Genomic DNA, 19,702 nt, shown 5'->3' with positions numbered 1-19,702 from the left:
CACTGCACCCTACCAGCTCGCGAGCCGCTGGTTCTACGGAAACTCCACTGGCTCAAAAAGTCCTGAAACAACGAAATCCTCCCAATTACAAAAAAGGTCCGATTCGGCTTAGCTAATCTTTCATTTAGACTCGGTTCATGATCTGGATCTCTCCTGCGTTACACTCGCGTCTGACACGATGTATTTCAACACTTTAAACACTTCCACATTTTTATAAATAAAAAAGGCACACCAGTTGTAGTCATTCGCGTTCTTCATCCTGGAGGACTACATTTCCATTGGATCAACGCGACATTTGGACCAATCAGATATCACCGTCTCATCCGGGGACTCCCCCTATCCCATACAGCAATCCAGCTCTGTTTACAGCAGTTATAGCTGTTAGCAATAAACGGACTTTCCCCGAGTATTAATCATGTGTGTAAAATAAACCTGATCTAACAGCACTCATGAGACAAATTATGCAATTTAAAACATTATTAACTGTATCAGGAAGAAACATTTGCTTTCTAGGCACAAATTCTTCTATCTTTAAATGAATTAAATGTTTAAATCTGAATTCACAGAGTTCACATGAGTTTGGTTCTGTTTAGAATCAACGAAGCTCTATAAAAGTATTTAGTTCTGTCATTAAACCTTACTGACTCAACCCTCCCTATTTATCCGGGCTTGGGACCGGCACTACAATGCACTGGTCTGTGCATCCCAGCGGCTAGGTAACTCTGGGACAATTCAGTGTCTCCAATTAGCCTAGCGGCATGTCTTTGGACTGTGGGAGGAAACCGGAGTACCCGGAGGAAACCCACACAGACACGGGGAGAACATGCAAACCCCACACAGAAAGGACCTAGACAGCCCCACCCGGGGATCGAACCCAGGACCTTCTCGACAGTGCTACCCATTTAGCCATCGTGCCACCCCTTAGTGTGTGTGTGTGTGTGTGTGTGTGTGTGTGTGTGTGTGTGTGTGTGTGTGTGTGTGTGTGTGTGTGTGTGTGTGTGTGTGTGTGTGTGTGTGTGTGTCAGATGATGAAGTGGTTTTATTAGAATGAGTATTATAATCAACATTATTTATTATTTACAGAGCTATAAAATAATCGACATTTACAATAAAAATCAAACACAGCAACAATAATTTCACATACACTGTCATTAATTACAGACACTTTACATGTCATTTTAGTTTGATAAAAAAAGAATAAAAGCTTATATTTCACTAATCATTCATTAATATATTATTACACTATGTGGACAGAAGTACTGGGTACTGGGGACTGTAGTATTACCACAGACATGCCTCAAAGTCTTGTGAGAAGCTTCTCTAAAGATCACACAGAGGTCATTTTATTTTAATACAGTTTGTTTTTGAAACAGGGCGTCCAACAAGTTCACGATCAGGCGTCCAAATACTTTTGGACATACAGTGTATATGTATTATTAACAGAATTAAAAGAAAATTCAGCTTCTTCTTGTTTCTTCCTAACGAGGTTCTTCTGTAGGTCCACTGTAGTTCGTTCTCTAGCTTATGCGGTGCCCAGTATGGCGAGTCTGATGGTACAGATGTGGTCCATGTTCATGCGGTCAGTCCGTGTTCCCCCCGACCAGCACAGATGTGATTCAACCAGCAGAGCTCACCAGAGTGCACGTGGGAATTGAGTATAACCAAATTGGGACATTTACATTTTCAGCATTTGGCGGACGATTTTATCCAAAGCCACTTACAGCACTGTGACAGTATACAGTCTGAGCAATTCAGTGTTAAGGGCCTCGCTCAAGGGCCAAACAGTGACAACCTGGCAGTGGTGGGCTTGAACCAGCAACCTTTCGACAAAATCATAAAATAATAAGTGAGATGTCGGTTCGGTGATTGGCTGTTCAGATTCACAATCCGGTAAAGTCCATCACACTCACATAAGCTCCATCACTCACATCTAAAGGTCATTTTGAGCCGACAATCCACTTTCTGCATGTTTTAGAGGGTAGAAAGGAAGGAGTACTCACAAGATTCCCAGGAAGACATGAGGAGAACATGCCAAATCAGGTCTGTTGTGGCTCACACACTCATTCTTTCAGCTGTGTGTGTGTACATATCCAGCATTCAGGTGGCGTTCAGGTGGATTTCAGGCTGTGTTTAGGTTGTGTTTAGTTTGTGTTTAGGTTGTGTTTAGGTTGTGTTCAGGTGATGTTCAGGTGGTGTTCAGGTGGTGTTTAGGTTGTGTTCCGGTGGTGTTCAGGTTGTGTTTAGGCTGTGTTCAGGTGGATTTCAGGCTGTGTTCAGGTTGTGTTCAGGTGGATTTCAGGCTGTGTTTAGGTGGTGTTCAGTTTGTTCAGGTTGTGTTCAGGTGATGTTCAGGTTGAGAAGCTGAGGTTCGGGAAGAACCGTGACCGCCGAGCTCCGTGTCGAGCTTCCGGTTCGACGCTTCTCCTTCTCATGGCTTCATATTCTCTCTTCTTACGAGCAAGATCTTCTTCTAACGCCTGCACACACACACACACACACACACACACACACACACACACACAGCATGAACATCAACACACTGCATTAACCCTTGGTAGCACAAACAGAGCACCACACTGGTCTCAGGTTGTCAGGAGGCCACAAGTTCTACCCTGGAAAGTGGTTACATGTTCTCTACCAACCAGCAGAGGTCGCTATTACAGCAGTGTTGAGAAATTCCTTCAAACATCCCATCAGGCAGACGTTAGACTATATGTCTGTGTGTAGGAGCCCGGCTGGCCGATAGCCGAGCTGAGATTTGACCTCATGACCTGTAGATCTCATGAGGTTTTACTGATGTAGATTTCTAACTAAATAAGACATGTTTAGTATTTTTACCTCCTTCCTGCAGGCGAGTTTGTTTCTCCACTCGTTGAGTTCCAGCGCGTGTTCGTCCTCCAGGGTTTTAATCTTCTTCTTCTCCATCTCCACCAGGACCTGCAGCTTCTCGTTCTGAAACATGAACCAGAGACGTTCCGATTCGTCCCTGATGGAAGCGGTGGGTGTATCTGAGCTGATGTGTGGGCGTGTGGTACCTGCAGTTGGTGGAGCTCAGTGATGTTGGACTCACACTGGTCCTGAATCTCCTTCAGCTGGAGCTCCTGGTTCTCCTGTAGGAGCCGAAACTCCTGCTTCTGCCGCGCCTCCTCCTCACCCATGAACTGAGGGAGGAACCACAGACAGAGATATTAAACATGAGGGATACATTAAACTGATGCTAACGCCGTACGCCGTGGTGTAGCGCCACACCTGGGTGAGTCGGTGTCTCTGCTCGGCTCCGCTCAGGCCCCGCCTCCTCAGATCCTGTCGGAACCGGTTCACTCCAGCTTTGATCTGGTTGCGCTGGGCCCTCAGGAGCCGAGCTCGTTCCTGAGCCTGAGACGACTTCTGTTCCTCCAGCAGACTCAGCTGGAATCGTGAGGCCCTCTCCAAATCCTGGGGACCAAAAAACACCAGCGCATTAGGAAAAACGGGAATATTGATAGTCTGATAACTGTAGGGGGAGTTAGATAATATAACTTTTTTATTATGATTTTATTTCATATTTATCTTTTACCACCGCCTTATCCTGGTCAGGGTCACGGTGGGTTCAGCTTCCCTGAAATCACTGGGCACAATGCAGCAACACGCTCGACCGGCCGATAGCATAATAACTGTGGATTAAAACCCTGGATCCCAGTAGTAGTGGGCTAGTGTAATTTACAGCTACACCACCGAACAAACTAAATAATAATAATAATAATAATGAGCCAAATAAATAATAAAATAAATAATAATAATAATAATGAGCAAAATAAATAAATAATAACAATAAGGAAAATAAATAATAATAATACAAATAATAGTCAATAAAATTTTATTAATATTAATTTTAACAATAAATAATATTAAATGATATAATAAATAAAATAATATTAAATTCTAATATAAATAATAAATAATAATAAAAATCTATAGTAATTAGAGTAATATTAAATAAATATACATTAATAAAGAAAATTTAAAAACATAATAATAATATGTTAAGTATTAATAAATAGTAATTATCAAATTTATAATAACAATAATAACATTTAATGGAATGAAACTAATATAAATAATAAATAACAATAGAAATATATAGTAATGACAGTAATAATAAATTAAATTAACATTAAAAATAATAATACCAATATTTAATTATAATAATAAGTAATAATAGTGAAATAATAAATAACAAATGTACACCCTAAATAAAAAATACATAATAATAACAGTTATAATAAATAAATAATACTAAATAATAATAATAATACATTGTTTACAGTGGAAATAAAAACTTTTGTTGCTCCTGAAGGTTACAGTGATGTAATCAGATTTATTTAGTTTTATTTAGACGTTGTTCAGTTTATTAAATTTCACCTTGCTGTGTCTGCGGCTGAGCTGCTGTCTCTGGAGCGAGTACTGTTCCTTCACCTGCTGCTTAAATAAATGATATTTCTCCTGTAGGTGGCGCTGCTCCAGCTCCCAAATCACCGACTCACGAGCTGCAGAGAAACACACAGATCGTTTCTCTCTGTTACACGTTGTCAAGAGGAGCAGAAACAATAAAAATCATCACCATGGGGTCCAGGTGGAACAGTGGTGCAGCAATGGGTTTGAATCTCCACTGTGCACCAGTCTGGCTGTGGCTTCACTTACGTTGAAGGAAGCACGTGCTAGCCACTGTTGGTGTCACCACAGTCAAGAGTTTGGCATCTTAAAAACTATAAATCTGGGTTCGAACAGTTACACCTGAGGAGGGGGCGGCCGAAGCCCTATGATGGATTGGCGTCCCTTCAAGGTATTCATGCCTTGCGTCCAGTGTTTCTTGGTGGAACTGGGCCCACCAAAACCCTGACCAGGACAAAGTGTTTGATAAAAAAATGAAATTAAGTGAAAACTGAAAATAGTATTCAATAAGTGCTGAGAGTTACGCCCTTTGCTGGCTGATCGATGGTGCTGCACAGAGACGGGGGATAATGGAGATTGGTGTGTGACTCTGTGTGCGCGATACGGATCTCCATATGAACCCGCCTAGTGCAGGTGAAAAGAAGTGGTTGTAATTGAATCCCATATCATTCATGTTCATGTCGTCTGCTGGTTTCTCAACTATTTTTAGCAGCCGTTAACCTGGAACGATCAGTAGGAGGCGCCGGTGCGAGGATGTGTGATGAGCTACGGCTTTAGTAGCTTTAGCCACGCCCCCTTCTGTTCTGAACTTGTGCCGTACCTCTCTTGAGCTGCTGGGATTTGACGGTGATCTCCCACTCCATGGAGGCGACTTTCCTCTTGTGCTCCTGCACGGCTTTCTGCAGCGCTTCATTCAGCTCCTGCTGCTGCTTCTGCACGAACCTCTGCTCCTGGAGTCGCACACACACACACACACACACACACATTTTGAGCGTCCTGATGCTAACTGTGTTAGCTTAGTAAGCCAAAACCGCGGTGACATCATCGCTGCAATCTCTGTATAAGTAGAGCGTCTAAATAATCTGATTATAAGCTCCAGGTCTGATTAGAATTCATCAGGTAGGTAGTGGGGAGCAGGGCGGGTCACCAGGTTTTTAAACAGACCCACTGTGTGTATTTAAGGTCGCTACTCTCTATGTGTTCCTCCACCACTCATTCCAGCATCTCAACCAGACACCAGTAGGAACCCTATCTACCCTCCCTCCTTCAGACGTGCACGATCGTGTCTGTTGAACCCCTGGCCAGGTCAGCAGCACCGTTACTAACTGTAGAATCTTCTTCGTGGTGCTTTGACAGTCGTTACCTCTTTGGAGTCGACCTTCAGGGCTTTGAGTTCCTTCTCCTGTTGAGATTTGAGGCGTCGAGCTTCCTCTCGGAGACGCGCCGTGTGTTCGGCTTCCATTTTCTGGCTCTGCTGCTCGTACTGTTTCTCCAGCCGCTGCAGTTCTCCGTCGTAGTACTGCTTCTTAGTCTGTAGGAGGCGACACAGAGCAATACATCTTTATTTACCTGATACAAGTAGAATGTAAAGATTGTGGAAAGATTCAGGGAATCTGGAGAGAGTCTGTGTAGGTCATCGTATGAGAAACCGTCATGATACTGTGATAAATGAAGCCACATGGTTTCAAGAGTGCTTCAGAAAACCGTCGTTACTTGACACAGGCCAGCGCTGCATCAAGAAATGACACCTGAAACTCTGTTACACACAGAGAAAGTTGTACATCAATCCTATATAGAAACACCTCAGAGTTTTCTGGGCCCGAGTTCATCTCAGATGGACCGAAATACAGTGGACAGGTGTGCTTGTTTTGGGAACAAACAGATGTCGAGTTCTGTACTCAGATTCAGCACACGAGACCAGAAGAACTATCCCAAAAAGTTAGTACATGTATGTGTGAGTGTGTGTGTGTGTGTGTGTTGACTCACACTCATTTCCTGTTCAATATGGCGGAACATCATTTCTCTCTGCTGCTGCTGTTTCTGTTCGAGCTGCGCAAACTCTCGCTGCTCCTCACGCTGCAACAACTTCAAAGCATGCAGTTCCTGTCGTCTACACACACACACACACACACACACATGCAGCTGAAGATTTCAGAGCTCAAAATCTACCTGGTGAGGACGTACATCAATATAGAGCTCATGCACCGTGAGGAGGATGGTTAGAGAGGCCAAAGTATCTGTTAGGATCACAGCTGGGGAATTGCAGATGTTAGAACCTGAACTATGATACGTACGTAACCCACATACATTAAAGAACTTCATTGGGATGGTTGCCAGAGCAAAGCCTCTACTGTCAAAGACACACAAACTCAACTGGTCACAGTGTGCCAGACGTTACTGGAACGCACTGGAAAACTTCAAATACACAGTAGCATGGACTCCATCAAGTACCAGCAGATATTAAACAAATCCTGACTGCTGTAGCCTGGAAGCTTGATTGGATTGAGGTGTGGTTGGATCTCCAAGCAGAACAATGATCCCAAACACCTCAAAATGCTTCACTAACCACAGAATCATGGTTCTCACCAGAGTCGGGGTCTCGAATACATCGTATCGAATCTCAGTTCTGCCTTCCCGACTGGGCTGGGCGGCTGCATGAACAACGATTGGCTGTTGTTCCGGGTTAGAGGGTAAAAAGTCGGATCATAGGTCCTCATAACTGGTGCGACTGCGGCCCCTGCTGGCTGACTGATAACGCCTGCACAGGGCTGAGGAATAATGCTGATGGGGGTGTGTCCCTCCTTACACAGTGCCCGTCGGTGTATGAACTCGACTCGTGCAGGTGAAAAATGCAGTCTGTACTGACTGTACGTGCCGGAGGGGGCATATGTCAGTTGAGTGGCGTCCTCAGTCAGCGGTGAAGGGTCGAATCAGTATAGAGGACACGGTCAGGGTAACTGGACACGACTAGATTAGGGGAGAAAAATGGGGGGGGGGGGAATATATATATATATATAAAGAATTATGGTTCTGCTAGAAGCACCCCAGTCCTCAAACCTAAACCCTACAGAAAAGCTGTGGAATGACCTGGTAAGAGTCCACAAACTTACAAACGTGGATGCAGAAATCTGGAGAGATCCTGAATGGAGGGATGGTCTCGGATTGCATCCCATGAGTTCTGAAGCCTTATTGAGGATTATAGGAGAAGACTCAGCTGGTATCTTAACAAAGCATGGCAATCTTTTTTACCACACTGATGTATCTTCTGTGTCTGTGTTTAGGTGTTCATAATGAATGAACGTACCTGACCGATCGCATCTGTAGCTCTTTATCGTCTCTCTCGCTCATCACCTTTGACGTGGTGACACTGACCTCACGCCCGTCCACCATAAAGCGCCTCGTCTTCTTCACCATCTTCCTGCTGCTCGCTAAATTCTACAGCACCGATTCAACCAGAGAAAAGCTGTTTATCATCACGCTGAAGTAAACAGATTTGAGAATCAAATACATTCTTAAATCATCACATAATATAAATCCAGTTCAGTTTGGTCTGAGTGTCCCAGGCCGTGCTATCAACCTGGCTGGGCGTCCACACAGGCACCACTGGATGTGTCTGACAAAGGAGAAAGGTTTAAATTTAGTGCTGCCTTACAGTTGCAGCACCTGTGATCAGGTTGAGGCGGCTGTACTAGTGATTAACATGTTTCTTTGTACGTTATTCAGTTTTCTGTGAGACTCCACTGCCGCAGGTTCACCACTTGGCAAAAACCTATTTATTTATTTATACATTTATTTATTTATTTACTAGGATTTTTAACATCCTAATAAATGTATTCAAATGATCCTCCAGGCTGCCCAAGATGGATGTGGGTCCCTGCTGAGTCTGGTTTCTCTCAAGGTTTTTTCCTGTAATTTTAAGGGAGTTTTTCCTGCCACTGTCGCCTTCGGCTGCTCAACAGGAGGTTTTTGGTCTGTTGGTCCTGGATTCTGTAAAGTTGCTTTGAGAAAATGTCCATTGTAAAAAGCACTATACACATTTTGGTTCCATTCATGTCAGGACAGGTACTGTAGTTACTACCCCTCAGACAGCATTAAAACCGCATCACAGATCTGGAGTCCTTCAGAAATCCCTGGTCAGAAAACACGGCTCATCACTGCATCTACAAACACAAGTTCAGACTCCGCTACACACAGCAGAAGCCGAATATCAACAACGTCCAGAAATGCTGAGCTTCTAAGCGACTTTAAACTCAAACTCATCAGGGATGGACTAACTCAAAATGGAACCATGTGCTGAGAAAGTCGTTTTCTGAGTTCTCTGGGCCCAAGCTCGTCTCACATAGACCAAAAGACAGTGGACATGTGTGCTAGTTTTGGGGGGAAAAAAAGTTTCTTAATGCATGATTGCGAGTAGTTTAGATTTTTTACATTTACAGCATTTAGCAGACGCTTTTATCCAAAGCGACTCACAGTTATGTCTGAACATAGTTTTGAGCAATTGAGGGTTAAGGGCCTTGCTCGGGGGCCCAACAGTGGCAACTTGGCAGTGGTGGGGCTTGAACTGGCAACCTCTAGATTACAAGTCCAGTACCTTAACCACTGAGCTATCACTGCCCCTTCACTGCCCCTTCACTGCCCAGATATTTCACATAGTCATAGTATGGGGGGTTACAGAGAATATTTAATCCGTATTAATTCCACACCTTTAACACTCGGTGTTCTCAGACCCAAACCATTACAGAACGATGTTAACATGAAATGTGGTGTAACACAGTGGTAACTTTTTGGTAACGTGTTGAAGCCATCAAATCTAAAATAAGTATATAAATACAAAAAGAAATAATAAAGTTGATTAGTTGAAACGGTAAATATCTTGACTTGGTGCTGTTTTCAACTGAACACTGAACAAAAAGGATTAGCAAATCATTACCTTCTATTTACTGTTTTTCTTTTTGTCACAACTGTTTTTTGGAATTGTACTTGTGTGGATTAAGATTATCAATAACATTACATAATAATACTAGTAACGTTATAATGTTTTGGTTACGTTTGGTTAACGTTTTTGGTATTTAAATAAAATAAAATAAAAAATAATAAAAATTTCTTTAAAATGATTATTTAGATTAGCAAACATGCTAAAGAAGTGGAACCGAAACGAAATGTTTTGTGTTGACGCCCCCTGCTGGTGTTGATGTATAATAATAATATTAATAATAATAATAATAATAATAATAATAATACTTATAATTATAATAATAATAATAATAATAATAATAATAATACTTATAATTATAATAATAATAAATGCTAACGTTTGTGCAAATCAATAAAATTATAAATATATTAAAGTTTGATTATTTATTTATGTATTAATATTAATAAAATGCTAAAATAAATGTGCAGTGTTGAGTGAATGAAAGTTATTTCTGACAGACTCACCAGTTCAGTATTTGGAGAAAGTGGTGGAGCATCGACATCATCATCATTACTGTGATGGAACGGACCGTTAGAGTCGCCATTTGTTAAGCTGTGAGATCTTCTGCTCTTCACTGGTTTCTTCTGCTTGGTGAAGTTCAGCTGCTTGGTCCTTTTGGTGGATTTAGTGTCTAAAACGACACTGTTTATCTTTCCTGAGACTTCTTCCTCTACACGTGTCCTACTGGCTGGAACATCAGTGTTTTCTGTTTCCACCACATGGTTCACTGAGGTGATCTTCTCACCCTGAAGTTCTGAACTGATCTTCTCACCCTGAAGTTCTGAACCTTGTGTTTCCACCACATGATTTACTGAGGTGATCTTCTCACCCTGAAGTTCTGAACTGATCTTCTCACCCTGAAGTTCTGAACCTTGTGTTTCCACCACATGATTTACTGAGGTGATCTTCTCACCCTGATGTTCTGAACTGATCTTCTCCCCTTGATGTTCTGAATTTTGTGTTTCTGAGACATGATTTACTGAACTGATCCTCTCACCCTGAAGTTCTGAACTGATCTTCTCACCCTGAAGTTCTGAACCTTGTGTTTCCACCACATGATTTACTGAGGTGATCTTCTCACCCTGAAGTTCTGAACCTTGTGTTTCCACCACATGGTTTTCTGAGGTGATCTTCTCACCCTGATGTTCTGAACCTTGTGTTTCCACCACATGATTTACTGAGATGATCTTCTCACCCTGAAGTTCTGAACCTTGTGTTTCCACCACATGGTTTTCTGAGGTGGTCTTCTCACCCTGATGTTCTGAACCTTGTGTTTCCACCACATGATTTACTGAGGTGATCTTCTCACCCTGAAGTTCTGAACTTTGTGTTTCCACCACATGGTTTACTGAGGTGATCTTCTCACCCTGAAGTTCTGAACCTTGTGTTTTCACCACATGATTTACTGAGGTGATCTTCTCACCCTGAAGTTCAGAACTGATCTTCTCACCCTGAAGTTCTAAAGTTTGTGTTTCCACCACATGGTTTTCTGAACTGATCTTCTCACCCTGAAGTTCTGAACTGATCTTCTCCCCTTGATGTTCTGAATTTTGTGTTTCTGAGACATGATTTACTGAACTGATCTTCTCACCCTGAAGTTCTGAATTTTGTGTATCCACCACATGGTTTTCTGAATTTTTTTGAAGTTCAGAGCTTTGTGCTTCAGCCACGTGGTTTACTGAAATGATCTCCACACTCTGAAGTTCTGAATTTTGTGTCTCCACCACATGATTTTCTGAGCTGATCTTCTCACCTTGAAGTTCTGAACTGATCTTCTCACCCTGAAGTTCTGAACTGATCTTCTCCTCTTGATGTTCTGAATTTTGTGTTTCTGAGACATGATTTACTGAACTGATCTTCTCACTCTGAAGTTCTGAATTTTGTGTCTCCACCACATGATTTTCTGAGCTGATCTTCTCACCTTGAAGTTCTGAGACATGGTTTAGAGAAGTTATCTCCTCACTATGAGGCTTTCCATTTGTTGTTTCTTGCATGCCCTTTGCAGATGAGATGTCAACACCTGTAAGATGTTTATGTTCTTCTGATTGGTTCATCATTACTTGATCCTCATGTCCATTCTTTATTCTCTGGATCTCCTCTGTGCTTGTCTCAGTTTTGGTCTCATCAACCTTTTCTTTTTCAGTTGTTGTTGCTGGTTCTGATGGATCTTCTTGCTCTGTTTCTTTCTTGAGCAAGAATTCCTGCACTTGTTCTTCTGTTCTTGAATCAATGGACGTATCTTGAACATTTTGAAGATCTGAATCTTGAGAGACTTGAATCATGTCTGTTGTAACGTTGACATCTTCATCTCTGATGTCTCTGATATCTGTGTTGACTTCTTCTTGTTCCTTATCATCATTAACCTCAGCTTCTTCTTTAATATCTCTTGGACTGTCATTATTTTTGATATTGTGTGGTTCCTCACTGGTTGTTTCCTCTTTAAGACCTTCAGAAACTGTAACACAAACTTCCACGACTGGTTTTCTGCTTTGCTCCACTGTGGACAGAATTTTCAGCGAGTTCCCATGCACAGCCAAATCCAGATAGTCATACCGACGTCCAGAAGATCCCTCTTTCATGTCACGTTTCATGTTCAGGTGCAGAGTTTCCAAACACAACATGTTTATCATGACATTTTGATCCACTTTTTCTGCAGATCCATCAAAGAGCTTCTTAAATATCATCTCATCTTTAGCTTGGTTAGTCTTCAAAGTCTCCTCATCCTCCAGATTGTCTTTGGTAAGATCCGGTGTTTCTTTATCTTGCGTCTCTTCACTGTTGCGTCTGTCATTGTCCAAGACTTCTCCCTCGTTCCTGCTCTCTGTCTGCACTTTTTCTTCATTCTGGTTGGGATCAGATTCACCCTTGACCTCCTCAGGTTTGTTTTCAGTTCCCAGCTCCTGAACGTCCTCCGTCGCTGTTGGATTTGGATCAGTTTCTCCGTTACTTTGTACAGTTTGGACTTCTGGTTGATCCTGATTAACCTGGTTTCTCACTTCGTCACTCCAGACTCCAGATTTGCGGCAAGTCAAGAAGGACAGGAAATTCCCTGGAGTAGATAGACGCCGTACTCTCTTCTGGGCTTTATCCAGGGCGCCAGACGTCCGTCGGGTCACTTTGGAAGCTTTATTCGGCTCAGGATCAGGAGGAGGTTCTGGAGGTTGCTCACTAGTAGGTGTTTGAGGGGGAGCTGTTTGATCTTTTCCCAAATCTTGCGTGGATTGAGCTGCTGGATTGATTGGCAGAGCTTCATTCACTGGGCAGGACAGATCTGAAAGAGACTGATAAAGAAATGTGCAAAATTACAATTATGGAGGAACACGCTATACTCTATATATTCCTCCACTTCTCGTACCATGTTGGCTCGTCAACCAGACAGTAGGAGTCACAGTTCCAGCAGCAAGGAGGTGACTTCACATTTGGTCTTTCAAAAAGTGTCTGTAGCACGCTCAACCAGGCCAATGGACTACACCAGCAAGACCAAGTTTGGTGCACCAGCGCATTAGTTTAACCAGTCTTAAAATGGTAGCATGTATTTGCTTTGATGTATTATACATTGTCTAGTCGTCTGTATTAATGAAACACGCTAGCCCACCAGTGCTGACCTCTCAAGCTTGCATGTTCGGATCTCATTCCTCATAACTGCTGCCGTTACTCCCTCCGCTGGCTGATTGATGGCGCTGCACTGAGTTGGTGTATAATGGAAATCAGTGCTTGACTCTCTGTGCGTGATACGGATCTCCGTATGAACCCGCCTGGTGCAGGTGAAATGAAGCAGTGAGTTAGTTACGACCCTCCTCGTTTGGGAGTGGAGGTCTGCAGCATTAGAGGGGAAATACTGTTGGGGAATTGGATACGACTAAGAAATGCCACCCAGCAATGTGGGTCTTTAATGTCTGTAAGCAGTTTGTTATGTTCTCCCTGTTGCCCTGTGGCTTTCCTACTGCTAATTTGGTTTCATACCACTTCTCAAAAACACGCACTAAGTTTCCCCAGAGAGTTTGAGGGTGGTGACGGACCCACCGTGACCCTGATCACCATGAATTGATGAGTAGAAATGTTAAATTTTTTTACCTCCGCCTCTATGACCTCTGTAACCTCGGCTTTAGCTTCAGCGATAAGCTCTTTGAGCGATCGTCCATCCCGACCGGCGTAGGGGAACGGGTGAGCCAGCAGCTGCTGCGCCCCCCACCGGGATTCAGGGTTCTTCTGCAGCGCCCTCCGCAGGAAATCCTGAAAATGGTTTGACCTGAGAATACAACAATCATTCAAACCACGAAGTTAAACCTGGGGGAGGATAACAGTGAACGCATGATGAACAGAAGGAAGGGCGTCCTCACCATATCCGGGTGTTGGTGAGGGTGGGTGGGGGAGATTTGGTGATCTTCAGTAACACCCTCATTGGGTTGAGCGTGTGATGAGGTGGTTCCATCTCGGCCGCCTCAATAAGTGTGATGCCCAGAGACCAGATATCAGCCTTACTCGTGTACGGGTTCTCCTTCGTCGTCTCACACATGATCACCTCTGGTGCCATCCTAAATCACACACACACACACACACTGTAACCATTATACACCATCACTTACATCAGTGGTTCTCAACCAGGGGGCCACAGCGCACTAGGGGCATTACAGCATCCATGGAGATGGGTTTTGGTTCCCATCCCAAAGTGGATGTTGGTGAGATATGCGTTAAATCTTACGCACCAGTAGGGCGTCCCGATGAAGGTCGAGCGTCTCTGCAGCGTGTGGTCGTTTTTGGCAGATACACCGAAATCCGCTGAGAGAGAAAATACAGAGCGAGAGTTATTGAAGGGAAGTGGATATGTGTAAAACAATGTCTGTTATAACATTTACTGGCACTAGTCTAGTGAAATCTTAGTTGTGCTGTTGACCTGGCCACTCGCATGAGAGGTGGAGAAATCACAGGAGCGTAGTGTGTGCGCGATTCGGCTCTCTGTGAGACTCCGCGGCTGTGTGTGTGTAGTGTGTGTGAGAGTGTGTGTGTTAGTGTGTGTGTATGTGTGTGTGTAGTGTGTGTGTGTGTGTGTGTTAGTGTGTGTATGTGTGTGTGTAGTGTGTGTGTGTGTTAGTGTGTATGCGTGTGTGTAGTGTGTGTGTGTGTTAGTGTGTGTGTGTAGTGTGTGTGTGTATGTGTGTGTGAGTGTGTGTGTAGTGTGTGTGTATGCGTGTGTGTAGTGTGTGTGTGTGTGTACCCAGTTTGATGTGACCCTCCATGGTGAGCAGGATGTTTCCAGCTTTCAGGTCTCGGTGGATGATGTGGTGCTGATGCAGGTAACTCAGAGCCTGAAGAGTCTGGAAACAAACCTCACTGATCTGCTGCTCGGAGAGTCCACGTTCCAGCTCTGATCACACACACGAGTAAACAGGGTAATGATGGAACCCGGGTATCCGGGTATACGCTGGAGCTGTGCCCCACCCACACCATGTCTGCGTTTACATTCTAAATAATATTCTCATCATCAGTGTTTATTATTCATTTGTATTAATTAATGTTTAATACCAAATCAAACTCAAATCTTACATTTATAATAAAAAAGATCTTTCTATTATAATGAGGTCAGTGTGAAATATGTGGGTGTGTCAGTGCTGGGTTTGTGGGCGGCGAGTGTGAGGTGAAGCCACACCCACCTAACATGATGTCATCGAGCGCTCCTCCAGGACAAAACTCTATTAAAATCTGTAAAAGCACACGGAGAACATCAGAACGTTAGAACATCAGAGCATCAGAACGTTAGAACATCAGAGCATCAGAACGTTAGAACATCAGAGCATCAGAACGTTAGAACATCAGAACGTTAGAACATCAGAGCATCAGAACGTTAGAACATCAGAGCATCAGAACGTTAGAACATCAGAGCATCGGAACGTTAGAACATCAGAGCATCAGAACATTAGAACATCAGAGCATCAGAACGTTAGAACATCAGAACGCTAGAACATCAGAGCATCAGAACTTTAGAACATCAGAGCATCAGAACGTTAGAACATCAGAACATTAGATAAGGGTGAGATAGCAGGTACATATTTGGACAGATAGGGTGCTGGGAAAAAAGTGGATGAGTGACTAAATTAAGGGAGGGATGGGTGTACGGATAGATGGATGGATGGATGAATGAGTGTAGAGATAGATAGATGGATGGATGAATGAGTGTAGAGATAGATAGATGGATGGATGGATGGATGGATGGATGAGTTGATGGATGGATGGATGAATGGGTGGATGTACTGTTGGATAAGTTAATGGATAAATGTTTGAATGGATAAGGGGATGAATGTACTCATTGATAAATGTGATGATGCATGGATAGATGAGTGGATGAGTTGGTGTACTGTTGGATGGATAAATCTACAGATGAATGGATGAGTGGATGTACAGATAAGTGGATGGATTAGTGGATGGATTGTTGGGTGGATGAATTAAGAGATGTTACTGTTGCATAAATAAGTAGATGAATGGATGGATGTACAGATGAGAGGATGAATGGTTGTACTGTAGGATGGATGGGTGGATGATTGAGTTGATAAATGGATGGATAAGATGATTGACAGCTCTCACCCATAACCATCCCTCGTAGTAGATGGCATCGAGCAGCGGGATGATGTTGCTATGGCGACAGGTGGCGAGGATGTTGATCTCGATGATGTAATCCTGCAGCTGATCCTCGCCGTGAACGCCGATCACTTTAGCCGCCGCTAACACTCCGCTCTCGGTGTTCTGAGCCTAACACACACACACACACACACACACACGCACACATTGACAAGTAAGTCCACCACTGACTGGCTCAAAAGAGAGATTACTTTTTCACACTGGTGATCTACTGTAGGTTTAGAATAAATGTGTATCTGTAATAAATGAAATGATGATTTAAAAGCTGCATGTTTGTGTTTAATCATGTTTATTTATCTTTATTATAATGAGTTGGAGGATCTGAATCATTAAATGTGTCGAGTGAGCAAAAACAGAACAGATCAGACGAGGGGGCGAATACTTTTTCCACACCTCAGTATCTCTACTGTTTTACTGCTGTTGAAAAACTATATATTCCCTCTGGATCACAACCTCCTCACAACCTCCACACAACCTTCACACAACCTCCACACAACCTCCTTACAACCTCTTCTCTGTTAATGAGTGATGAGTTGATGATCAGGTGTATAAACAGGAAGTGCTGCTCTCATGACGCTTTGTGTTTTCGGAGCAGAAAGATTAAAACCATCGAGGTGAAGAGGCTGTATCGAGTCCTTCACACTCAGCCTGAACAGGAAATGAACAAAAACCACAGCGCACATCTGAAGGTGGAAGACGGTAACCAAGGAAACCCCGAAATAAAACATCAGCATCGACTCAAAACGAGACGAAGAACTTCAGTTCCAGATTTCATTCAGAGCTCCAGATCAGCTCAACAAACAACAACAGATTCATCCAGCACAGAGTTACACACTGATATTCAATTCTTAAATAATTACACACTGATATTAAATTCTTAAATAATTACACACTGATATTAAATTCTTAAATAATTACACACTGATATTAAATTATTCTGCACACGGACTGAGTGATCCCAAACATTCAGAAGTTTACACACACTCGTAAAAACGACTTGTACTCAGCATACAGGCGCTGAATCTCTGCAGTTACTTTACAAAACTGGGTTAAAAAATACAAAAAGCAGCTTTAATCATCAATCCAGTGGTGCAGAAAGTTCTGTAAAGTTTTATAACATTATAAAAAGCAATGTAAAGTTCTGTAAAGGTCTGAAAAGTTCTGTAACGTTCAGTAAATTTTCATAAGGTTTTGTAAAGTTTTTAAAAATTCTAAAAAGTTCTGTAAAGTTTTATAAGTTTCTGTGAAGTTCTGTAAAGTTCTGTAAAGTTTTTTTTTGTACATTTTAGAAAGCTTTATAAAGTTCTGTAAAGTTTTATAACGTTCTGTAAAGTTTTATAACTTTCAGTAAAGCTTTATAACGTTCTGTAAAGTTTTATAACTTTCAGTAAAGCTTTATAACGTTCTGTAAAGTTCTGTACAGCTCTATAAAGCTCTATAAAGTTCTGCAAAATTCTATAACGTTATATATAACTATAAAGTTCCATAAAGTTCTATAACGAGTTCTGTAAAGGCTTGTAATTTTATATAAAGTTCTGTAATGCAGCGCAGCCTCATCATCCCACATTACTGATAATTAGTCCACAGTTATCCAGTCTAATCTGTAATGAGGATTCAGGAGGCCACGCCCCAAACGTATGGAACTTTTTACATCATGAAATTACAGATTAATCATCTCGGTTTCTGTCTATATATTTTTGAACCTGCAGATTTTTATAAAACCAACAAAAAAGTTTCTAGATGAAGAAAAATCCCCTTAAAATTAATGACCTTGTTAGTGTTCGTAAACATAAACAAATGTAGGCAAGGGGGATCTCGGATAACACCTGGCAACTTTGCTTTCATCATGAACCCATAAATAATGGAACTTATTTATGTTTGGGGTCGTGAGGTCAGTTTAAATTTGGTCTGCTGTGCCCCGCCCGTTTGTTTGTCTGTTTTAATCTGTATTATTGTCCAATCTGCTCAAAATCACACCAGAACAGCCGAGATCTCTTCCAACATGTGGACAAACATCTCCAGAACAATGACTTCTACATCTACAAAGATCTGGAGGACTCAAACCCTCCACCAGCTCCACGTACACCCCCCACACCCACACCATTTACCTTATACACCTTCCCAAACGCTCCGTCTCCCAGTTCTCCCAGCGTGTTCCATTTCTGCTGAGGATCCACGTCTCTGCGCAGATGTTCATAGTGCTGGATCTTCTTCTTCTCAACACCAACCCTGAACAAACGCATCAGGAGGGACGCCATCGCTCCCCGCTCGCCAAGCGAACCCTCAACCCACCCAGACTGGACTAGAAAGGCCCGTAAAGATCACTGGGACTGACTCCGGGGCCCGTCCGTCCCCCTGTCTCTGTCCTCAACACCGTACTGTTGGTTCTGAGAAGCTTTCGAGTGTGTGAGGTTTCACTCCGTCACACTCAGCGCTCACGGAAAGTCAGGAAGCTGCTGAGGAACCCACATCCTCCACACTGCTGCTGTAGAAACATCACAGCAGCTCCACGTCCACGTCTCTGCTCAAGCTTGGCGTGATCTTACAGACGCTGCAGAGTTTAATCACTCACACGTCTGATACGTATTTATGATTTGGTTTAATAAACTTCACACACACACACACACACACACACACAGTCACACACACACCAGTCAGGATTTTATCTTCATTAAACAGAACAGTGAAGAACTTCAGGTCTCGTGGAAACATCTGAGGTTCCATTTTAAGGTTGAGAACAGAATTAGAATGTGAAGCAGGTGCTCTGGGGGTGGAGCCGTGCCTCGTCTCAGCGGTTCCTCCTTGACCCTGAATGATGGAGGAACGTATGGATGAAGATTTTCACCTCATGCTGCTGTAACAGCGACTCCTGCTGTCTGCTCAGGGATCCTGCATGTGAGGTGGAATAAATCTGCTACTAGTTGGTGGAAAGAAGAACCCGGCAGCTTCACATGTGCTAGAAAGGACACGCTAGTCTGGTTTTGCATAAGACTGCATCAATATTTATATATATGTAACTTTTGTTTAGATTATTATTATTATGGTTATTGTTTTTATTGTGTTCATTAGTGTTATATTTATTATTATTATTATTATTATTATTATCTTTGTATTTTTTATTATTGGCATTTTTCTTATTATTTCTTTAGAGTCATAATCACATTATAGATTGGTACTGTTTTTATAATTGTTTATTATATTTATTATTAATTTATTATTATAATTATTGTCATTCTTTTATTATTTTATTAAGTTTTTTATTTTTTAAGTTTTTATAAAATAATATTTATATAATAATATATAATAATATAATTACGGTTTATCATTGTTATAATTATTAATGTATTATGAATATTATAGTTGTGGTTATTATTAGTTAATAATGTGATTATTATATTATTATCATATTAATACTATTATATTATTTTCTATTATTACATTATTATTATTATCGTTATTATTATTATTATTATAATTGTCATTGTTATTATCATTATTATATTATCATTATATTATCATTATTATTTTATTATATTATTATTATACATATTTTAAATATTATTAAATAGTATTGTCATTACTATTATTGTTAATATTATTACAATAATTATTATAAATATAATTACGATTATTATTATTATATCTTATTGTTCCGTTGGTTCC

The 19,702-nt window shown here is 41.8% G+C and overlaps 1 protein-coding gene across 1 annotated transcript; it reads right to left on the bottom strand.

Annotated features, from left to right (window-relative positions):
- Positions 1-1,088: 1,088 nt before the first annotated feature.
- Positions 1,089-18,297, bottom strand: si:dkey-81j8.6 (STE20-like serine/threonine-protein kinase). The gene is made up of 17 exons (XM_063014678.1): positions 18,148-18,297; positions 15,986-16,150; positions 15,058-15,106; positions 14,622-14,771; positions 14,113-14,185; positions 13,747-13,941; positions 13,481-13,655; positions 9,871-12,687; positions 7,736-7,866; positions 6,418-6,541; positions 5,795-5,962; positions 5,252-5,381; positions 4,402-4,526; positions 3,250-3,435; positions 3,036-3,161; positions 2,839-2,952; positions 1,089-2,477 (listed from the first exon to the last, which is right to left on the bottom strand). Exons 1-17 carry the CDS (start codon positions 18,295-18,297, stop codon positions 2,349-2,351), a joined length of 5,007 nt encoding a protein of 1,668 aa, XP_062870748.1. The 3' UTR covers positions 1,089-2,348.
- Positions 18,298-19,702: the final 1,405 nt, after the last annotated feature.

This window comes from Trichomycterus rosablanca, chromosome 18, assembly GCF_030014385.1.
Source record: "Trichomycterus rosablanca isolate fTriRos1 chromosome 18, fTriRos1.hap1, whole genome shotgun sequence".
In the NCBI taxonomy this organism is placed as follows: Eukaryota; Metazoa; Chordata; class Actinopteri; order Siluriformes; family Trichomycteridae; genus Trichomycterus; species Trichomycterus rosablanca.
Note: the sequence above shows the minus strand (reverse complement) of the source record. Positions and strands in the feature narration are given on the sequence as shown.